The sequence below is a fragment of the Phycodurus eques genome, chromosome 1, assembly GCF_024500275.1.
Source record: "Phycodurus eques isolate BA_2022a chromosome 1, UOR_Pequ_1.1, whole genome shotgun sequence".
Taxonomy (NCBI): domain Eukaryota; kingdom Metazoa; phylum Chordata; class Actinopteri; order Syngnathiformes; family Syngnathidae; genus Phycodurus; species Phycodurus eques.
The window spans coordinates 15491692-15514517 of NC_084525.1; the positions used below are offsets into that span (position 1 = coordinate 15491692).

General features: G+C 41.0%; 1 protein-coding gene across 1 annotated transcript; it reads left to right on the top strand.

Annotated features, from left to right (window-relative positions):
• Nucleotides 1-860: 860 nt before the first annotated feature.
• rhoab (ras homolog gene family, member Ab) lies at nucleotides 861-20340 on the top strand. Its single transcript, XM_061680113.1, has 5 exons — nucleotides 861-977; nucleotides 8607-8764; nucleotides 10295-10415; nucleotides 11201-11331; nucleotides 18200-20340. Exons 2-5 carry the CDS (start codon nucleotides 8609-8611, stop codon nucleotides 18371-18373), a joined length of 582 nt encoding a protein of 193 aa, XP_061536097.1. The 5' UTR covers nucleotides 861-977; nucleotides 8607-8608; the 3' UTR covers nucleotides 18374-20340.
• Nucleotides 20341-22826: the final 2486 nt, after the last annotated feature.

Below are 22826 nucleotides of genomic sequence, written 5' to 3' on the forward strand. Positions count from 1 at the left end.
ACTTTCGGGTGCCACTGTACAAGGAGAGATGTCGCAGTAGTTATGATAGTAGAATAAAATGATAGGAAAAAAAGTATCCATATTTTTTGTAAGTTCTCAAACTGTCCGTTAGGTGGGGCAGTTACCTCAAACTCCAACTGGCACCAAGTTGGCGCTGGTTAAGAGCGTTCCATCCTGATAGGAACAGTGTTAATAATCAATCCATCCATTTTCTGAGCCACTTATCCTCACTCGGGTCGCGGGCGTGCTGGAGCCTATCCCAGCGGTCATCGGGCAGGAGGCGGGGTACACCCTGAACTGGTTGCCAGCCAATCGCAGGGCACATACAAACAGACAACCATTCGCACTCACAGTCACACCTACGGGCAATTTAGAGTTTCCAATTTATGCATGTTTTTTGGGATGTGGGAGGACACCGGAGTGCCCGGAGAAAACCCACGCAGGCACGGGGAGAACATGCAAACTCCACACAGTCGGGGCCGGGGATTGAACCTGGGTCCTCAGAACTGTGAGGCTGACGCTCTAACCAGTCGGTCACCGTGCCCCCCAGTGTTAATAATGATTAATTAATTAACATTTTAAAAAACATAACTTTGTAGTCGGCTTCGTCAATACAGCCGTACAGTATAATACATGTCACACACAAAATAGGATTTATTTCAATTCAGCACGTGTCCCCGTTGCATACATTATATTTGATATCAATGAATACATTGCGGCTGGAGGAAACGTTCACATTCCCGTAGCAGTGTTGATGAGACAGACGTGCGCGCGTCGTCGTGAACCTCGCTGACGTGCTCGCGCAGGTGTGGCTCTCGAGCTCGTGCCCGCCACCCCTTCCCTTCCCTTCCCCCTCCCAACCTTGGCCGCGCGCTCCCGTGAAGCATTGCATTGTAGAATACGGAGGGGCTGCTGCTGGCAGAAACGACGAGTGACTCTACTCCACTCTCTTCTTTAACAGTCTACACGAACCGCAGGTAAAATAAAATAAAACTTTCTGTACGTTCACGCGAATACGGAGCGATGTCCGTTGTATATTCTTCGGTCTGGAAGCAGAGAGAAGTATTGTTAAAGTTGCGCTAATCTAGCAAAGCTGACTCGGGTTAGCCGACGCTAGCTTCGTAAGCTTTTTTTCTTCTTCTTTCTCTTCTCTCTCTCTCTCTCTGCCTCCTCTCCTCCACTCTGACGACCTCCATTGCTAAATGCCGCTTCCGCACTTTCCAGACACTTGTGCTCGGGGGGGGGGGAAGCTGCTCTAATTTGGATGTTGGCGCATCAGTGGTGTGAACAACGCAGCCAATCTCACAAGAGCAGTTTCACAAATACGATTTCCTATCGTTTGCTATTTAAAATCGAAATGTTGACAGCTGGCCTAGATTGTCGAACCGGCTGTAGTCAAACAAAGAAGCTCTCTTCTCGACTTGGCCTCGACTGAGCAGCCGACTGGTTGACTTTTCACTAAACCGGTTCATAATCAAACAAACCCCAGCAAGGCATTATTTCGTCCTCGTTTGTCTTACAATGTTTTTTTTTATTTGTATACCGATCCCGCCTTGTTTTTAAACGCCTTAAAGCGACGTCCTCTATTTTGAATGTAACCCTTACATATTGGACTTTTCTGTCCTCCCGTGGTTGCCGTCAGTCACACGTCGAACGTGTGGTTTTATGTGGCTTTTCGCCTGGTGTTGAATTTGAAATGAGGCCGCCTGCACGTTCTTCCACTGCGGACACACTAGCCATCTGTTGCCTCTGTGATGACGCCATCTTTCTGGTGACCCACCCAGTGGCAGGCTGCTTTAAAAACACTGGTTTTGCTGGGAAGCTTTCGTTGGAAAGACTACTCTCTGTGGTAAGGGCTGCACTCTTACCTGTTTTTTCCCTTTTTTTTCTTTCTCACTGAGTACAAGTATGTATACTTGTGTACTCGCTGATACCAAGTACCAATACTTGACAATTCCATACCAACTTGCAGTTGTAATGACATTTTTTTATTTTAATCAAATTTTTTCAAAAACACCACTTTTTCTTGAACATGGTGTAGATTTCACTCAATTTAACAATATTCAAAGTTACTTGTCATTACTGACCTTTGAGCGCCCAACTGCATGTTTTTCTAACAATCTTGCCAGACATTTCACATAAATGTAGCCTTTAACACAAGGCATTTCAGTTATGTGGAATCTGAGCAAATGGGGCACTATGTAAAAGGAGTACATAGATTAGAGATGAAGAAAAAAAGTCTGGTGGATATACAAGTTTGAATACGAATGCCATATTACTTCTGTGTTTTAACTACGAAATAAGTAAAATTAGATAAAAGACTGCTTCTTGAGAATATCACAAGGTATATAAGCAAACTGTATGAGGACAAGTAAGATATGTAGTAATAATATATGAAGTAATATTTTATCACAACAAGTCTTCTCTTTACTCGACATACCGTTTCCGCCTCTGCTTCGTAGCGGGAGCGTCGCTGGTTGAAACGAGCGGTGCCAAGCCTAGGACTTGACAGGGCTCAATAAAATCAGTGCTCGCAGGACAGCCTGCCTCAAAACTTACTGGGCGGCCACCAGCCGCCTTCATTGTCCTCCTAGCATAGCTCATCATCCATTTTGCAGAGCACAATTTGCAGTCGACTAACCAAGTGTTGTCATCTCTGTTTCCCATTAAGTAGCTCCAGACCTCTGACATGGTGAAGTGGCATCGGTGTGGTAATATCGAAGTATTTTTTGGAGTATGAGTACAGAGTAGACTCATTGGAAGCGATATCGATATTGGTGCATCCCTAATTATAATAAGCTTGTAGACTATTTAGATGTTAAATATGTCTGTCTGCTGAATGGGAAACTGACCAAATCACTGTGTGTGCAGTTATTTATGTTATAGATCAGTGCTCACCAAATGATGGATTGTACCACAAAGCCGTTTGAGTTGACCTAACAAGGGGGAAAAAAACTTTGTTTCCTACAATAATAAATTTATTTAACCGTCAAAACAAGAGCTGTGCTGTCCTACATTCGGAGTGCATAGAGATACTGTTTACAGATAGTATAATGTAGTGGCTTTTAACTTAATGTAATTGTCAAAAAAATATTGTACCGCCATTACCAGATTACTAGCAACCTTTTATTGCTCAGCGACAGTTTTTCTCAATGTCTTTATGTCTCAAAAGTATTCTCTGTCAATTGTCTGTCTGTTGTCATACTAGAGCAGCTCCAACTACCGGAGACAAATTCCGTGTTTATTTTTTGGACATACTTGGCAAAATAAAGATGATTCTGATTCTGATGGTGCTGCAAATATAACATGAGCATCTATTTTAGAGAAACACATTGAAACGGGAGATTGAACTACTTCATTGCATAATGCTGAAAGCAGACATGTCACATAGATGTGTTTAGGAAATTAATCCTGTGAGGAAGTTAAGGATAGTAAGAGTAATTTAGATACAGGGGATGGTTAGTTTATGACAGAGTTCAATTCGCACCGCGGTGCGTCACCTGAATCTGTACACAAGTCAAAATGTGCTGTAATCTATTGCTAACGGAGTAGTTAAATCCTAATTACTGTAAATAGTTGTATGAAGAACACTTGGTTATAAATGACAAACAATCAAATGAAAAGCAGCATGGACGGTAGTAACTGAGCGTGCCTTCTTGTGCTGCCTGATGATGTTTTCTCACGCTGCTTGTTCATTGTGCACCATTCGTAACCTCAAAACCGCTTATGTCGGGACCACCGCAAACGGCAGACCCTATGTACAGGCATATCAAGCCTGTAACACAGTATTAGGATTGGATGATATGATGCCTCTAGATTATTTTCCCTCGAACATTTAGAAACATAGTTCCCTTGAGCAAGGCACCCATCCTCCCACAATGCTGGGGACTGCTCCAGTGTGTCACCATTGGTGACATAGTGGTCAATTAATTGAGCAAAATAAATGTGTGGAATTGATTGACTTTCCTTAATTTACCTCACTGATTAATGAAGTATATTGCTCAAGATGTCTAGTTTGTGTCAGTTGAACCAGGATTGAGTTGCACTGCTTATCTTTTTTATTTAGGTGTAAAATCAGTGGTCTTTAAACTTTTTGCAGAATGTACCACATAAAAAAATACTTTGCTCTCCAAGTACCTCCAAAATTGCCCATGAAAATACAAGTGTAGTAGCTCCAAATTAGGCAGTTTTGATTCCTAAAAAGTATATTATTGTATGCCACTGTAACATTATGCACAATTTGATCTGTAAACTGCTCATCCAGGAGCGCACCAAGCTCGCACGAATAATGCGCTGGGGTGCCATTTTGTTGGAAAATTACATGCTGCATATTAGCTACAGCTGACAGTTCAGGGACAGAAAATATGATGCATGTACGATCTCCCAACCCTTGAAGAACGTGTCAGAAACACGTGCTTCAGTGACTCCTGAAATGTTTTCAGATGTTGGTCAGGTGTGTGTAAAAAGGTGGCTTGATTACTGCAAAAAAAGGTGGTGGATATGTCGAGGTATACCGCTGACTTATGGATGAACATTCCAAATAAAAAATGGTACCACAAATATTCACAGTTAATGCCGGTTTTACCCTGTGAATTGCATCCACTTTGTTTCACTTAAATTGTAGAATACAAAACCATGAGTGACTTGTAAAACACTGTATAACAATTGTACCAACATGTTGGAATAAAACAGTTCGAAAAGATGAAATGCATAGGTATGTACATAAAAGGCAAATAAAATTGAAGTGTACTTAACAACAGTACTGTGCTGGATTTAAAAAAATAAAATAAAAAGTTCACGAGTCTGTAACATATCATGGATGAATGGATTCTATCGTGTACCACTAGAGAACATGCTACATGTATCTCACTTTGTGAATCACTAGTCTAAAGAACAGAAGTCAGCGAGAGATGAGCTTTCCCTTCCCATTATGAATACAATCCAAAAAAGTAACAATAGCAGAGCTGCCAAATGTTACGGAACATTTGTATTTTGTTACGGAAATCATTGAACGCTGAGTCGTTACCGCCGTAACACTAATTGTTCTGGATATGTTGGGGGGAGGGCAAGCCCATGTATGACATTACCGGCCAGTATGGCGCTGTCTCGGGCCACCGTGACAAAAAATTCATAAATTAGTTTGATGAAATAAAAACTCTGTTTAAAAATTAGAGGAAAAAAGCTGCATGGTGCATGCTATTTTATTATTGATCCTTATTTTGGTCATTTTGATAAGGGCTCTGTGTTTAACCAGACTGCCTCGGTGTAAGATGCATAACATCAGAAGTAAAAATGCTCAGCCAGCTAAACTCTCATTAAGCAGCGACCACAATTTGACTCACTGCCAGGTGCTACTAAGGCTAAAGTCAATGTCCGCTGCTGTCAGGATGTTTCTCCATGCAGCTCTTTGCTAATTACAATGACCATCCGTCTGGAACGAAGCGGTGCGTTTTGGCAACCCGCATGCCCATCGCTCACCTGTTTAATTAACATGCAACTGTGAGCTTGGATGGCTCTTAACATGCCTCAAGACTAACAGATGCAAGGTCAGGTGGATCCCAACATCAAGTCAATTAACATGTTCCTTTTCATTGGTAATCATCAATTCCACCACCATCTTGCATGTTCCATTCTTGTACCGAAGAGACGGAAAGGCTAAAAGCTACCTTTGTGTCAGCGGTTTCACACATTTTAACCTTGAACCTCTCTTCAATGTAATGGAATCAAATGACAGTGATAGCTCTATAACAAATTTTATTTAGGTGTCTGTAAATCAATGTCCTCATGTTCATGGGTTGATTTGATCTAATTTTCAGGTGAGCCAATGTTTTCAAAAGATAACGTGTTTTTTGTCGAGCAGAAGCGAGAATATATTAATTTGGGCTGCTTCTTGTGTTCAAAGTATTTGTCCGTGCTCTTAAGTCTATTTACCCAAAATGTCATTTGTGATTGATGACACTGTTGGTTTGATAGTGACAGTGTTGTTATTTTCAGACAAAATTGTAGGTGCATTGTCGTGTGATGAAAAACATACTGCCTGAAGTGAAATCTACTTTTATTAACACCAATCAAACATTTGGAAAATAAGGTGTACCCTGTCTCACTCCCAATTTGTATGCGTCACTGGTGAAGAGCTGAAAGACCTCCGTAAAAGATACTGTACCTACCTGAGTGGTTCCCCGATTTTAGCTACTCCATAATGCTCACTTCTCTGTGTGCATTTAAGAGAATAGATATCCTTGATAATTGGCGACATGAGGTCAACTTCCAGGTTGTGGACGTAGGAGCGACGAGGATTGTAGATGAGCTGCACGAGACGCACCCAATGTCTCTGTAGCTCTCATTTTAAACTATTCAACCTTTTATTAGCAAGGTTGAAAATGAATTGGCTTTTCAATGCTGACCTGTGAATACTATTGCTTGGCTTTTCATCACATCACTCACGTCCACTGACGTGGCACGCAGTTGATCTGGAAATGCTTCCCGACCACTCATCAACCAAATTTTATGTAGCACCTTTCATACTCATGTAGCATCTTTGTGTATATTAAAACATTAAACCTAACGTAGCAGACAGAATGCTCAGGAGTGATCATGTCAAATATTTACTGCAAGTTTCACAAGAGTGCTGTTCCTTTTAGAGGATATATATATATATATATATATTCAGATGTACAGTATTTCAGGTGGCCTGAAGCTGGCGTCTGCCACGTGTTTGACAATATTGTTAATTGTGAGCGTCCTGCCTTTAGATGGTGATTATTAATCTCCTACAGAATGCACAGAGTATTTCCTGGAATGAACACGCGCACCAGTCGTTTTTGGTTGACGTCAGCCTGGTTAGTTGGTTAAATGTTCCGAAACCTTATTCATTTTGCATTTGAATTTGACATGTCTTTGTCAGCTCTGTGTAATTTGACCTGATTTTTCTTTTCCTTTTTTTTGTCTCTGTGAGGACTTTGCGCTTAGTTTAGATCCTTAAGTTGCTCCATATTAATTAATAATAGATTGAACTCACTGTAGTAGAAGGAAATGACTTGAGTTCAGACGCAACAATCTCATGTTATGTTCATGGGGATTTTCCTGTTTTGTCGCCTTTCTTTATTGTCTCCTTTTTTTCCTGCTGGTGTTTTCCTGTTCTATTTTAACACACATTAATGAGTGATATCCACCTTCACCATGTTTTGTGGTGATCAATACTGATGTGGGCTTTTTAATCAGTGCTGAAGCAACCATTAGTGTCTGTAATGACTCGCCTTTCAGTACTAATGTGGCATTTGTTGATGGGGTGGGCAGATTGTTATCAAGACATTATTTTTATCATTATTCATTATTTTTATTTTTAGCCTGTGGCTGGTCAAACATTGACCACACACATGCCTCCAGGCTGCCACTGGCCCATTTTTGTCTTTTCTTTTTGTTCAAGTCATCGAGGGAATGCTCTAATATTTTTGACAGCATTGTCCTACTTAGATTATTCATCGACGAGGACGCTTGCAGGGTTTTGTAGGGAGTTTCACTCATGGTATTTTCTTTTTTAAACGGTATTTATGGGGGCGGCACGCCCATACTGGTCTCTAGTTTTGCTGCCAATGTATGTGGTTAGCACATCTGCCTCACAGTTCTGAGGACCGGGGTTAAAATCCTGGCCCTGCCTGTGTGGAGTTTGCATGTTCTCCCCGTGTCTGCGTGGTTTTCTCCGGGCACTCCGGTGTCCTCCCACATCCCAAAAACATGCATGGTAGGTTGATTGAAGACTCTAAATTGCCCATAGGTGTGAATGTGTGCGCAAATGGTTGTTTGTTTATGTGTGCCCTGCGATTGGCTGGCGACCAGTTCAGGGTGTACCCCGCCTCTCGCCCGAAGATAGCTGGGATAGGCTCCAGCATGCCCGTGACCCTTGTGAGGATAAAGGTGTACAGAAAATGGATGGATGGGTGGTATTTATGAGATTAAAATAGAATATCTAACTGATACAACAACCAGCCACAACATTGTGACACAAAAACTGTATCAAATATTGTGGTTTTACGAGGGTAATAATGCTCTGTTTTGATTGCAACTGTCAGAGAGGTATTAATTTAACATTTATTTTGATAATAGTTGGCAGTGTAGAACTGTACTGCACCATAATGATGTCTGTGTATATTAGTGTGGGTAAATCAACTATAATTACATGAGTGACTATGTTGCTATGATTTTTCTTAGACTGGGAGCAAGAAGGTAACTGGAGATTTCTATTGTGTTGATCAGATCATGTTGGTGACAGTATTTTCTTCCATTGACTTTTGGTAATTGTGACAAGTCAAGTTCCATAGAAAACAAAACATTTGCCCCCAAGATCCTCATTTCTCCCCTTTGTGTACATGCTTGCAAAGTGCTATTTATTTATTTATTTTTATTTATTTATTTATTTATTTTTTAAATTAATGTTGTGGTGCCACTCTTTCTTCCATACTGCTCTCTAGTTTTGCTGTCAATGTATTACAGTACACACCTTGAAGAAATTGCCTCACATTTCACATCAGATGTGATGTAATAATAGTGACACTTTAAGTAGCGTTTTAATTCATTGCTACTTGTTCCCGCCCCCCTCCTCTATCAAGGGATGGCAGCCATCCGTAAGAAGCTGGTGATAGTTGGGGATGGCGCATGTGGGAAGACTTGCCTTCTGATCGTCTTTAGCAAGGACCAGTTCCCGGAGGTGTACGTCCCCACTGTGTTTGAGAACTATGTGGCTGACATCGAAGTGGATAGCAAACAGGTAGGAGATCACACTCACTGATGTCGCATGGCACTATTGCATACTTTGTATCACATGGACAGGAGGCACAGTGGAACCTTAGGACAAATAAACACCTCTCCTTTCCATTAAGGAATCCGTAACCATGCTATAGTTCATACACAGTCTTAAAATTGTTATTTTTTTAAAAATGTGTTACCAACCAGAACAATGGCAATTAGCGTAAACAATCCGTTGAATTTAAATTTGGAGTCTTGACGCATGTTGTAAACTAATAAGTTCCTAGGTCAAATTGTTGCCATCGTAAAACCTTCATTAATGATACAGCGAATTTTCTAACCAATGTTGTCCGTCCTGTTGTAAAAAGATGTTAACCACAAAAGTTAGATGAAAACGAAAGATTGTCTAGTACAAGTCACGTTGCAGATTACGTTTTTTTTTAACAACTCACGCAAGCATAAAAACGAAGTTAATTGATGTAATGTAAAATGTAAAAACTATAAAACACATTGTAACTTTAAAAATGCATTTGTAGAATTCTACGACCTTTGACACATTTGAGTTTTGAGGTTCCACTGCACAAGGAATGTTTTTTTTTGTTGTAATTTTTAAATTGTATTTATTTTTTGCTCCACTAATCTGGCTGTATGCCACTGTAAAATCATGCAAATTGTCGAGATATTGCCGTCAATGCTATTATGTAATGTACAGGTGAAACCAGAAGTTTTACATACTCTGTATAAAAAGACATGCACTTTTTTTCCCCCTCAGTCTAACATGAAAAAACAATACTTTTACTTTTTAAGGTCAATAATGATTACCAAAATTATTTCTATTTACTAAATGCCACAATAATGAGAGGATTCTTTTAAAATACACATTTTCATTACCTTCTTCAAAGTCTAGATACATTTCAGACAATGGGGGGAGTTTATTTTTGTATACTGGTACATCGCAATAAATTAGAAGTGTCCCGATCACATTTTTGCCCTGGTCCGAGTCTTTGATTTTAAGTATCTGCCAATACAGAGTCCCGATTCGATACCTTGACAAGGCATTAAAAAAGTGTGCATCCAGATTTTCTTAGCTAGATGCAGTTATTGCAAGTAAGGGTTATTTCACCAAATATTAAATGTTGTTCACTTTGTTAATTTAATAAAGTCTGTTCCAATACTTTTGCTCACTTGAGAAGTGGGTTGTTTCGAACAAAGGGTGCTCTGTCCTGAATTGTTGAACACATCTAGATGTAAATACCATGTAATAAAAGCTGGAATTCTGAACTTTTGCCTCCATATTAATCTTTTGATCGCAAACACCAATGTCTTCAGTATACAATAAAAACAAAGGAATTGTCCTTGCTGTTCCAATACTTTTGGAGGGGACTGTATATGTGTACCTGTAGTGTATGTAAACTTCTGGTTTGAACTGTATAATTGTATTGTGATGCAGTCCCACATAAACTCTTCTATCATAAGCCTGGTCTGGAAAATCAAAATCAAATAAAAATGAGCATTTTTAAATGTGTGTGTATACATACGGTGTATGTTGCAGGTGGAGTTGGCTCTGTGGGACACAGCTGGTCAGGAGGACTATGACAGGCTCAGACCACTCTCTTATCCAGACACTGATGTCATTCTAATGTGCTTTTCCATTGACAGCCCTGACAGCTTGGGTGAGTGTAAACAGTCACGCACAAAAAGAAATTTTCTAATACGCTCCTCCTGTCCAGCCATTTTGATTAGCAAAATAATACGTAGTTTCTGGGGTTACTTAGTTATCTTTTTTATATGCAATCATTAATAACATACATTAAATAACTGCAATAACAAATGGCTGCTAGCTCAGTCACCAGCAGGCAGTCATCTTGCAAAATGGCACGCAATGCACTTCGATTAGGGTAATGAAGAACTCTTTCCTTGTGTTATGGAAATTGGTTCATATAAAATGAGGTGATGAAAGTAGCAGATAATTTAAGTGTCATGCATAAACAGGATTAAATGAGTGGACAATGTCAATTATGCTAGTAATAAAACAAAGGTAAAAGCTATGTGCTCTAGGAGAAGACCTGAACCACTACATTCCTGCCTTTCTTGAACACTATATTTATGACAGACGTCTATGTTCTCTTAAGCAATGGAAGCTTTTCTTTGCCGCCAGAAGCATGATCATCTTTTCATTCGCAAGCGGAAAAGTTGTGCCATGAAATGGCTTTACACAAGCGATCCTGTGCAGTCTGTTATTTCTGGTTTTTGAGTGTACAGTATTTGCAAACAGCCAAAAATAAAGGTTTCACGGGTTGCTTGGTTGCACCCAAAACAAATATGAATGCAATCTTTTTCCTTTGTTTGTCTTAGTGATATCTGATATCTGGAAAACCTGGTTTCAAATATTCATGAAATGTATCTTGTCAACTGTGCATCTAACAGACAAATTATTTCATTCTGTTCCTTGAACCAGAAAACATTCCAGAGAAGTGGACACCCGAGGTGAAACATTTCTGTCCCAATGTTCCTATAATCCTGGTCGGAAACAAGAAAGACCTGCGCAATGATGAGCACACGCGTCGGGAGCTGGCTAAGATGAAGCAGGTAATTAATCTTGTTTCACATACCATAGAGTGAGCTAAAGATAGTCTAATTTGGAATGGGAAGGACATTTTGGGGAAAATACATCTTAAATGTTTTTTTTTCAATTTCCCTCAAAATACATGTCATGAAGTCATCATATCACGCAAACCTCACTAGACCTAATTTTGGCCAGCACAAAAGGATAAACTACCCATGTTTTGCTTTTTCCATAGCCTTTTGGGGGATACTTTTTTTTTTAAAGACTGGTAAGGACAAAAAGAGATTTAAGTTAGTTGAAGCAAGCATCTCATTTAATGCCAATGAGATTAATGCCGGAAAGACTGGCGCTGTCCTTTAGTCCTGTATTTCCCAGTGTTTCAGTGTCATCATAGTCAGGTCAGAAGGCACTACTCAAGTGAATAACTGAGCAGAAGTGTTTCCAAGTGCTTCGTTGGAACAGTTTAGCACCCTTACTGTTTTTATCTTGTAATTTTATTTTTTTCTCCTTTCCTGTTCGCTTGACTAGTTTTCCTTGAACAAAGGCTTTAAGGTACAAGGTACTTTTATTGTCAATTCTACAATATGCGTAGCACATACAGAGGATTGAAATTATGGTACTCAAGGGCCCACGGTGATACAAAAAAATATTTTAAAAAAGTATAAATAATAAACATCAGTATAAAGAAGCTAAATAAAACTATGGTATATACAGTATAAAAAGTATAAATTAAATGTGCAAATGTCAAAGATTAGGAGACATGTGCAACATAGTCAAAGTCTGAGTACCAAGGCACAGAAAAAGATTTACAAATTAGAAGGCAGTGTGGGGAGGTATGTGCATGTGCGTGGGGGTTCGGAGTTTATGGGGGCAGAGGACAAGAGAGGTAGAGGTGGTAGAGCGGGCAGAGAGTTCAGCTTCCTGACAGCCTGATGCATAAAACTGTCTTTAAGTCGACTGGTCCTGGCCCGCAGTCTCCTCCCTGATGGCAGCAGACTGAAGAGGCTGTGAGATGGATGTATGACATCCCTCGCTATGCAGAGGGCTTTGCGGGTGAGGCGGGTGCTGTAAATGTCCTGCAGGGACGGAAGGGAGGTTCCAACAATCTTGTCAGCTGCCCTCACTGTGCGATGGAGAGTCTTCCGGCAGGATGCGGTGCAGGCTCCGAACCACTCAATGATGCAGCTGATAAGGATGCTCTCTATGGCCCCTCTGTAGAACGAGCACATGATGGGGGTCGGTGCTCTGGGTCTTCTCAGCTTCCGCAGTAAATGGAAACGCTGGTGAGCTTTCTTGGCCAGTGATGAGATGTTGCTGGTCCAGGAGAGAGCCTCATTGGCGTGCACTCCCAGGAACTTGGTGCCGCGCACCTTCTCCACTGTAGCACCATTGATGTTCAGGAGACCATGCTGGGAGTGCACTCTACTGAAGTCCACAACAAACTCCTTAGTTTTCGCCCCGTTCAGGGAGAGATTGTTGTTTGTGCACCACCTGGCCAGGCGGCTCACCTCACTCCTGTAGTCTGTCTCGTCCCCGTTGCTGTTGAGACCCACCACAGTTTGTTGTCTCCAAACTTGATGAAGAGGTTGGAGTTGCGTATCGGTATTTTATTTTTTTTAAGTTTTGATCTTATTATGTAGCGCATTTGAGTCCAACTGTCTGAGCTATTTGACCAGAAAAGCACAGAGTAAAGACTTCCATGTTAGCTTCTACAGCTAGTTAGCCAGCCCCCGATTGGTTTGCTGCTATAAACTTGTCAGTTGTGATCCAGAGTGTTACATACATGTTGTTTTCATGTTTTAATTTTGTGCTGCTGCATCCCGGGCCTGTGTCCTCCTCTTGCCACTCCCCGGGGCGCTCCGCCGTGGTCGTCGGCTCGCTCTCCCTCGAGCTGTGTGGGGTCCCCGGCCGACTTTGGGTTTATGGTAGGGTGTCTGCACCTCCTGCCTTTGATGGGCCTGCCTTCTGGAAGGGCAGTGTCGGGCTGGGGAGGACACTCGGCCAGGTGTCCCGGCACTCTGGCCTGCAGATTTTTAATGCACCACATACATTTGCACATCCTTTGGGGAGCTGGTTGGCCTGAATGGGGGTGACTGTTACGGGTTATCATTTCCCTCTCCTCACCCCCACCAGTCTCCCCAATTTTAATGTACTACACCCCACCCCACATGATCACAGAACAGGGATAATGGTTGGTATCCATAGAAGTAGGGTGGGTGGTGTGTTTTCCCATTTCTCTTGGCTTGACTCCTGGGGCCTGCGTCCCCCCTGGCAGTGGGGTGCGTTGGTGAGTGGCGGGCTATACATGCATGCAAGTCAGTCGGTGACGTCATAGGCTGTTTCTTACTCCTTGAACACTGGCAGCTAGATCCATTCCACACATCCACCAGCCACACACAGATGTAATTTCTGAATATTACTCCGCGGCGGACTAATATGCGCTCGGATCGGCCTGAGGTTCCATCTGTGCGCTCAGGACCTGTTTTGTTTGGATAAGTCACAGGAGTTGACGAGACCAGAAAAAACACTTCCGCCGCTTCTGCTGTCAAGAAGTAACGGTACTTTTATTCCGTTACAATGATCTAAATGTCGCTCGTGACTTTTATCAATTATTGCTTGTTTGTCAACTATTTCGTGCGTGAGACTATGACTTCGACTTCCGCATTGGCCACTGTTTGCGTCAATCCAATTTAAGCGCTAATGACGTTTAAATCTAGTTCACCAATCAAACGACACAAGAAAGTCACGACCTCACACATCATCTTCCATTGGGCTTCCCAGGCATAGGTATTAACATAGAGAAGCCAGCTCCGCTAATTGTCGTGCCTAAGTGGCCACCCTGTTGGGAAAGTCGTCGTTACCATGAAGGCAACGGCGCGCTACTCATGTTTACATTTAGACGAACAAAAACAACAGCTTTCATGTAATGTAGTATTTGTCTGGTACTGTCTGCGCAAACGTGGATATTTCAGTTCACTTCTAACTTGAGAAAACACCGTGCAATAAATTGCAGGTTTTGTTGTAGTTTTGACTGTGTACACACACATACACACACACACAGCAATATCAGAATGTGCACATTCACATTTTATTTTGTAATTTTTTTTTATTGATGTTCATGCTGTGGTTAAAAAAATCAGAAGTTAATCTTTACTCAGTACTTTGAGTAATTATTTCACTGTGTACTTTTTACTCTTGAAAATGTTTGGGAGGACTACCTTTTACTTACACATTATTGTCAAGTAACAGTACTCTTAATTGAGTACGATGTTTGGCTACTCTACCCACCTCTGGAGTGGACATACTCCATTGTTACTGTTATGTTTAAGCAAAAAAATTTCCTCATCAGATCAGCCAGTGTCGTATTTGTTACACTGGTCTTTTGTATTTTCACATTGAGGTGTTGCGGGTCGTGGCCCTGGTTGTTGTCCCAGCGGAACCGCGAAGCACATCGGTGACGAGTTGATCCACTAGTACATCTTGTATTAATTAGAAAACGCAGCTCCAATTATCTAATTAGTTTCCGCATGTTAATGTTAACTGTATTAAGTGACGGAGCGATGTTAGGGATTATGTCACAACACAGAATGAACTAACTTCAAATTCAGAAATGGACAATAAAAACCTCTAAAATATTGTACTTAATATTCTCCTGGAGGATGCATTTTGGATGAGCCTTTGAAGTTGGTAATAGTGAAAAATGAAGTAAAACAGACAATGATTTTAGTCAATTGTTTTCCAGAATGAGAGTGCTTAAAGAAGAGGATGCTATTCATGTGGCACAGCTTGAAGCAGGCCGTGGGTGCATTTTGGATGAGCCTTTGAAGTTGGTAATAGTGAAAAATGAAGTAAAACAGACAATGATTTTAGTCAATTGTTTTCCAGAATGAGAGTGCTTAAAGAAGAGGATGCTATTCATGTGGCACAGCTTGAAGCAGGCCGTGGGTGCAGCTGGAGATGGGCCTGGCTCAAGTTGGAGGCTAGAGCAAAAAAAAAAAAAAAAAGCAAAGAAATGAGGCAAATTGAATTTGAATCTTAAATTTGTTCATCACTTGTACTTGAGCGGTGTAAATTAGTTTTTCTGCGTGAAGAGAATTTTCTTAATTTTTAAAAAATGTTTTGCCTTAATGTATGCAGCCCGGGGGGATCCCCCTCAGGCCCCCCCAACAATAGTTTTTTTTTTATCACCTTTTTCATGCCTTTGGTGTTTGCATGTCTGGCTATAGGCTTTAATTGCTTGTGCTGGGACCACTAATGACAACACAGGTCATACTAACTAGACTTCACACCGATCTGATCGGTATCGGCCAATATTTAGAATTTTATGCTGATCGGCGCCGCAAAAGACATTTACTCCACAACACCATCGTGCACAGTATATTTGAATCCAAAATGTAGTTTATGTTTAGCTTTGTCGTATGGAAGCGTATTGCATTCACTTGGATTTAAAAAAAAAAAAAAACATGTTTTTCTGATAAATTTTTTTGAGGGCTTTGTTTTTCTGACAATTTTTTTTCAACCTGTTTTTCCTGACAAATTTTTTTCTGAGTTATCGGGACACATCAAACTCATGCGAGAACCCGCGAACTGCAAGTGACTCTTTGCGGACTCACTAATGGCGGATTACTGCTCGCACACCTTCAACCTGCTCATATACGTTTACCTTACCGGTTCAATTAAGGTGCCTATGTAATGTCGAGAAACTAATAACAACACCATCTATGTGACTCAAAGACAGGAGTATCTCCCAGTGTCTTAAACCCATATCAAAATAAAACTTCATCAAACTGAATAAGCCGGTCGTATTGCTTACTACGGATTCCGCAAAGAGTCACTTGCAGTTCGCAGGTTCACGCGTGAGTTCGATGTGTGTCCCGATGTGTTCCGATACCACTGCATCCCGTTTTTTACGGTCATTGGGCTTTATCTTGTCAACTCAAATGCGACCAGATACACTCGTTACGGTGGCGACGACAACAAGAGTGGCTCCCGCTGACTGTATTACGAGAACAAACTGGGTAAAAACATGTGTTAGTGGTCACCCCTGCTCAGGAGAGGACGTTCGTTTATAGCTTGCTTGAGGTATGTTCACATGCTTTTAATACGATACCGCTCGCAAGCAGGCAACAAAACGTTTATGTAGCCTAACAAGCTAGTGCTAGCACTCACGGTTGTGCGTAAACATGCTGCCGTTCTGTCGAATCATGCTCTAAAGTTTCGGTGTGGATGAAGTAATTTAATTACAGTAAGTTAGCACCTATTATTTCTGTCATGTAATGTTGGTTTGACCTGACTGATTAGAATACATGACCTGACTACAGCAGTGATTTCCAACCTTTTTGGAGCCAAGGTACATTTTACAAATGAAAAATCTCACCGCACACCAACAAACAAAAATGTCACAAAAAGTGGATACGTTAGTTACTGTATGTACTTCCCGCCATCTAATAGAAGACCATTCATTTGTTCTGTCTGTCACTATGCCTCACTGGCATAAATAGATGAACAAAGATACATTTATTGTAAATATAATTATTTGAGCAATTAGGTACACAAGTATATACAGTAAATGAACAGGTCATTTAAATAGACACATTGCGCCGTCTTGTGATCGGATCGGTGATTGGTTATCGCTTTTTTAAACTCGCTGATCAGCCCCAAAAATCCTGATTGTGCAAGGCCTAATACTAACATATCAACTCACAGGTTCTTACAGGTGTTTGTACACTAAAAAAAAGAATCCCATTGCACCACTCGTCAATCGCACTGCCTTGCTCATTTCCCACATCCTGTCCTGCTCTTTTCTGTCCTCTTTTATCTTGCTCTCTCGGTTAGTTATTGCATATCCTCACCGGCTGCCACTCCTCCCCCAATCCACAAATAAGAACATGATTTGACATTTGTAATGTTACTTGTGCGCAAATGTCTAGACTGTCTAACTATTGTTCTGCTGTGGTTCGTACCCTATTCCCCTTGTCCACTCTGTCCCCTAAAATCCTTTTCTGTCCAGCTGCATTTTCAATAAATCCATCCATCCATTTTCTGAGCCGCTTCTCCTCACTCGGGTCGCGGGAGTGTTGGAGCCTATCCCAGCTATCATCGGGCAGGAGACGGGGTACACCCTGAACTGGTTGCCAGCCAATCGCAGGGCACATTCAAACAAACAACCATTCTTACTCAGATTCACACCTACGGGCAATTTAGAGTTGTCAATCAACCTACCATGCATGTTTTTGGGATGTGGGAGGAAACCGGAGTGCCCGGAGAAAAGCCACGCAGGCATGGGGAGAACATGCAAACTCCACACAGGCGGGGCCGGGGATTGAACCCCAGTCCTCAGAACTGTGAGGCAGACGCTCTAACCAGTCGTCCACCGTGCCGCCATTTTCAATAAATATCAGTATAATTAAAAAATATGCATAGGGAGTATTTCAAACTCTCGTGTTGCACAGCAAAACTGTTCCAGCACAAAAGGCATACAGCACCGCCGTTCTGCATGGCTATGCAGCTGACCAGGACAGGTTAAAACAAATTTGAAAAGGTAAAAAAATTCATACATCACATGGTGGATTTCATTTTACATTTTAAACATGTGACAGTTCCTGTTAACAAATGAGATGCATGAGGTGCATCAGCAGTGCAATGTTTAGTACCACTCCTCGTTAACCGTGTTTAAAAGTTTTTTGGTTCTAATGTTTTTTTGCTTCCACTTGTATGACAGCTAATAGTGTGCGAATGATAGTTAAACCATTCCCTATACATATAAATATTTTAAATAAATGACAATTTTGACTGTGGAACAAATTACTGCAACCATAATTTATGTTTGTGGGAGATCTTGTTTTGAAATATTAGTAAAATTTGGTATTGATTGTCTCTTTCATCCGACAGGAACCTGTTAAGTCTGAGGAGGGCAGGGAAATGGCCGGCCGCATTGCGGCGTTCGGCTACATGGAATGCTCTGCAAAGACCAAGGACGGTGTGCGGGAGGTGTTTGAAATGGCCACAAGGGCGGCACTGCAGGCTCGTCGTGGAAAGAAGAGCAATAAATGTGTACTGCTGTAACATGGCAGTTATTTTGGACTTTTTGCACCTGGCCTGTTGTACTTGTGGCCAAGGCGTGGGAGGGATGGAAGAATTAGTAGATGGCGGCTAAGCAGGAGGGAGGGCAGAAAAAGACTGCAGTTAATGACTACCGCTATAAAATGGCTGTTTGTCAGACTGAATTCACCCTGGGACTTTTGTTCGCGAAGCGTTGATGAAGAGAGATTGGATGTGGGCAAATACCAACATTTGTAAACCATCAGACTGTTAATTTGGTGGGAACACCAGCCCCCCCCCCCCCAGACTGAAAGTCATCAAGAGATCCTGACCCTTGCTTAAAATTTAACCATCCGTGATAATTTGTGGTGGACATTCCGCTTACTGTGACAAGGGAATTTGCCCTGTGATGAGGCTTTATGCACCAAGTTCAAATTGTCACTTGGATAAAATTTGTGTGTGTGGAATTGTGCTGACAATTCTAACACATGACAACATGAAGACCAGTGTCTGTAAACGTTTTTGTCCCGTGTGCACCCCCACCCCATCCCCCTCAACTTCAGATGCGAGGGTTTTACATGTGCAGCCTCAAGCCAGGAGGTCTATCTGAGGTTAATCCTGTGTTTACAGACTCAGCCTGCACATGCACTGAGCTCTCACCTCACTGGCACTGATCTAATATTGTTGCAATTGACAGACCATTGTCCCCCAGTTGTTACCATTGTAAAGTACTTGTAGGTTGATTGAGGCAATTATTACTCTTAACACCCACCACCACCAACAAGTAATGATATCATGGGTTATAAAAATGACAAATATCACTAACAGGGGTTCCAGTTGAAGCATTTTTGAGCCACCCAAACTCTTCTCGTCAGCTCCCCATTCCTCCCCCACACATTTGACTGCTGGTGCTGATCTTCTCCTGGTTGTAGACCAGGACAGAGAACAAGGAGAGGAAGGATTATGTTTACATGCACACCACCACTGATCTGTGGATCCAGGAGGAACACATTTTTATTGTATTTTACTTGGGGGCAGAAGTGTAGACTTGTAAGACAGAATCTGAAGCTCATTTTACACAGCCTATTGAATCCAGGATTTCTAGGCCTTCCCATACGTCAGACCAGTCGTCGTTACAAAGCAATTGTCTGATTCCCACACCCGTTAAAGCTCATATGCGGCTATTTTGCAGCCCTCTGTGTGAAAGAGGCTCCAAAAGGTTCCTGGGATCAAGCACATTTAAACAATTTAATGTGCCTTATCATTCAAGTGTTGGTACCTGCCAACCCCCCAAAAATTGCATGTAACCACCCAAATGACAGCCAGTTTTGGGGAAACAACAAATAGTGTTCTTCAGCATTATTTTGCAAAATTCGATTTTACAACCTGATTAATTGCTCGCTTTTAATGGTATTTGATTAAAAATGCCAATGGTGGCCTGTCAGTTTTTGCTCAAATAATAGAACCCTCTAGTTCCTCTTCCTGGTCTACGGGGAGGGGTTTGCTCCAGACACCTCCTCTTGTATTGTTGTATTACACTTTTTTTCCTGCTTTAAAAATTTTTTTGTCTGTCAGTATTTAAAAAAAGAAAAGAAATTGAGGTAAAACGAGCGGACTGTCATTTTTGCTTGCTTTACCTGACCTTACTATTTGTGGTTAAAACCCTGTCAATCAGTCCCACCAAATGACATTGTTAGGCATTCGAGAGGCTGGATTATTGCTAATATGTTTGTTTTCAAACACACAAATAAAAATAAAGAGAAGAAAATTGCCTCCTAATGTATCAGTAATCAGTTTTATTTCATATTTTAATGAATGTTTAAATCTTAAATTTTGGATGCTGAAGTCAGAACAGGTAAACCAAGTTGTATGCAATGTCTGTAAATATGAATTATGGGTTTGTTCATAATAGACTATACACATGCACAGGACTGGAAACTATTTGTAAACTAGCTTTCGTTTGTGTAATAAATTACTTTCTATGACACCCAGCTCTTGATGATGTTGTTCTGAGTCGGATGCCCAGCGCTCCCAACAGTCAATCGATGCACACACGAAAGTGATGGATAACAGGCTTTATGAAGCGGCAGGCTTATTGTTAATGTTCCCCCTGGACTCTGATTGAATACTAACTAAAGATGCAAAGAGTTTCACAGAGAGAACGTATTTCTTTTGGATCAATTGAATAACTGTTAAGGAGGTGACTTCAAAATGTTGATGGGTTACTTCAATCTGAGACCTTTTTATTTTCCCACAGGCGGACCTTAATCCACCACATTCTCTGGTCACTATTCTTTCAGTACAAACATTCAGAAATCTTATCAGTTGTCATGCGAGTCATTTTTAGCAAAAATATATTGATGTGATTATACTTCTTTTTCTGTTGTTAATGTAGAAGTTCTAGCATCTGACTTTAATGCAGCTGGCATGGGTTGAATTTCCACTCAATACCGCATTCACAGGCCTAATTTCCCTACTTGTTGCTAGGGAAAATGTTTAGACTTAGAAAAGAATATAGTGTGATCCATAGCCTTCTCAGTTTACCACAACTCTACACGCAGTTTGCTTTTTTTCCTTTGGCAAAGCCAGGTGCTTCTGGATACTAGAAATCAGAGGTCGGGGCCTAGTTGTGATGACTCAAGTCAGATTTATAAATCGCTAATTTTAGCACTTGTGACTTGCTTGCCTAAAACTGATGAAACACACTACTTGAATTACATAATGTGACAAGTCTTGTCTATTTACATCATTTTCAAAAAAGTGTGCCTTTTGTTTTAGATTTTTTTTTTTTAGGTGAGGCCACCTCATGAAGCAAGTATGGAGGAAGTAGGATTATTATGTTAGGATTGAGAGATTATATTTTTGATCAAATTGGGAAAAGGGACACCTTTCAGTGTAATCCAAAATTGAAGGAATCTGCAACATGCAAGGTTTTCAAAAAAACTAAATGCACTAAATTCTTCACTATGAAACCCACAAAGACAGGTAAACTACGTTTACATTAATTTAGCTAACAAATAGCTGGTCAAACATTAAGCGCCATGTCAATTATGCCTTTGAAAAGACTAATAGATAATACAGAGACTTGTTTAAAAACCATAACAAATTATTGTGAAATGTGTCAGTACAGCTATCCAATGCAACTACAGATACTGAGAGCCAAGTGCGAATATATTTTACTGAGCATGATTGTATGGCTTGCTTAACCCATGTAATGACTTGACTCGCTTGAAATTTAATGGAGACTTGACTTGCTTGGTTTTTGCGACAGTAACTTGGGACTTGCTTGAAATGTTAAAGTTAAGACTTGAGATTTATGACTTGAAAATATACAGTATGACTTCCATATTTGCTAGAAATAATACCTATTGTAGGTTTCAAGCAACATGTCTCACTAGAAATGACTGAAATAAACATATGCTAATGTTAGCTTACCCTGTTACTGTGCCTAACAATAAAATGCCATTAGTGCTGCAGTATTACACTACAGTCTCAACTTTGCTGTCGCAGTCTGTTTTCTTGATGCCCTTCGCCTCCTATGGGATACAATTATAGATCAAAGTCCCTGCAAGCAAACTGTTGTCATTTTCAAGCATAGGAAAATGAGCCATTGCTTCTTCGCAGTCCTCACAGAGGAGGCTTTATTCAAACCAGGGTGAGATGATTGCTGCCTAAAAAGCGTAATGCTACACCAAGCCCACTTGGCAGCAGCAGCAGCAGCAGCCTCACACTCTTGACTGATGCCTGTGCTGCAGAGAGGGCTTGTGTGGGATGCAGAGGTGAGCCAATTTGCTCCTGTGTGGGATATGGCATATCCACAAGCTGCAAGGAGTATGCAACAGAGTGTGTGGCGTTTCATTAGAAGACACCACTTACCTGTGACCACAGGAGCAAGTGGAGGTACAAATAGATTTGATGACACCTGGAGTATGTACTTTCCTTTAAAACATGTAAACATTCACATTTCTCTCAGCTTGACTGCTGGGGCAGAGGGAGTATTTCAAACTTCCCTGTTCCAGCACAAAAGATCTACCATTCTGCATGACCATGCAGCTGAAAAGGACAGGCAATCAATCAATAAAAAAAATAAACAGCAGAGACAATGGGTGAGTTGACTCTTAAATGTTATATGTAATACAAAGCATGAATATCTGATAGTCCTTTTTGCATTATTAGAGTAATTTCCTGTTCCGAATTTGCCATTCAGTGTCGTGGCCGTGGCTGGCAAAAGCCCCTTTTTTTTTTTTTATTGCCACTTGGGGCAGTTACGGATGCAGCAGCTGCAGCAGATTCAATTGGGCCTAGATGAAGTAAAAAAATATTTAAAGTGGAGACATATTTTGCCAAACCAACTTTTTTTATTATTTGGTATGTAATATTGTCTCATTGCCTCAGTAAACGTGAAATATGAATTAAAGTCGTCCATGCATTCCTAAATTCCAGAGGTTTTTCCTGATGAAAGGACTGAAATCAGGTC